Here is a 207-nt window from a genome sequence, read left to right as displayed (position 1 = left end):
ACGTGCAGCACGGGAACCTGGGGGGCGAGACCAGCCGGTACCTCTCGGACCTCTTCACCACCCTGGTGGACCTCAAGTGGCGCTGGAACCTCTTCATCTTCATCCTCACCTACACCGTGGCCTGGCTCTTCATGGCCTCCATGTGGTGGGTGATCGCCTACATGCGGGGCGACCTCAACAAGGCGCACGACGACAGCTACACCCCCT

The 207-nt window shown here is 62.8% G+C and overlaps 1 protein-coding gene across 1 annotated transcript in view; it reads left to right on the top strand.

The window, feature by feature from the left end:
• Nucleotides 1-207, top strand: part of LOC104135265 (potassium inwardly rectifying channel subfamily J member 3) — a 70373-nt gene that overhangs the window by 17225 nt on the left and 52941 nt on the right. The window contains exon 2 of the mRNA XM_009648892.1: nucleotides 9-206. Coding sequence (XP_009647187.1) covers nucleotides 9-206 — 198 coding nt within the window. The remainder of the gene's footprint in view (nucleotides 1-8; nucleotide 207) is intronic.

This window comes from Egretta garzetta, unplaced genomic scaffold (assembly GCF_000687185.1).
Source record: "Egretta garzetta isolate BGI_Z169 unplaced genomic scaffold, ASM68718v1 scaffold191, whole genome shotgun sequence".
In the NCBI taxonomy this organism is placed as follows: Eukaryota; Metazoa; Chordata; class Aves; order Pelecaniformes; family Ardeidae; genus Egretta; species Egretta garzetta.
This window is presented reverse-complemented; position numbering and strand designations above follow the sequence as displayed.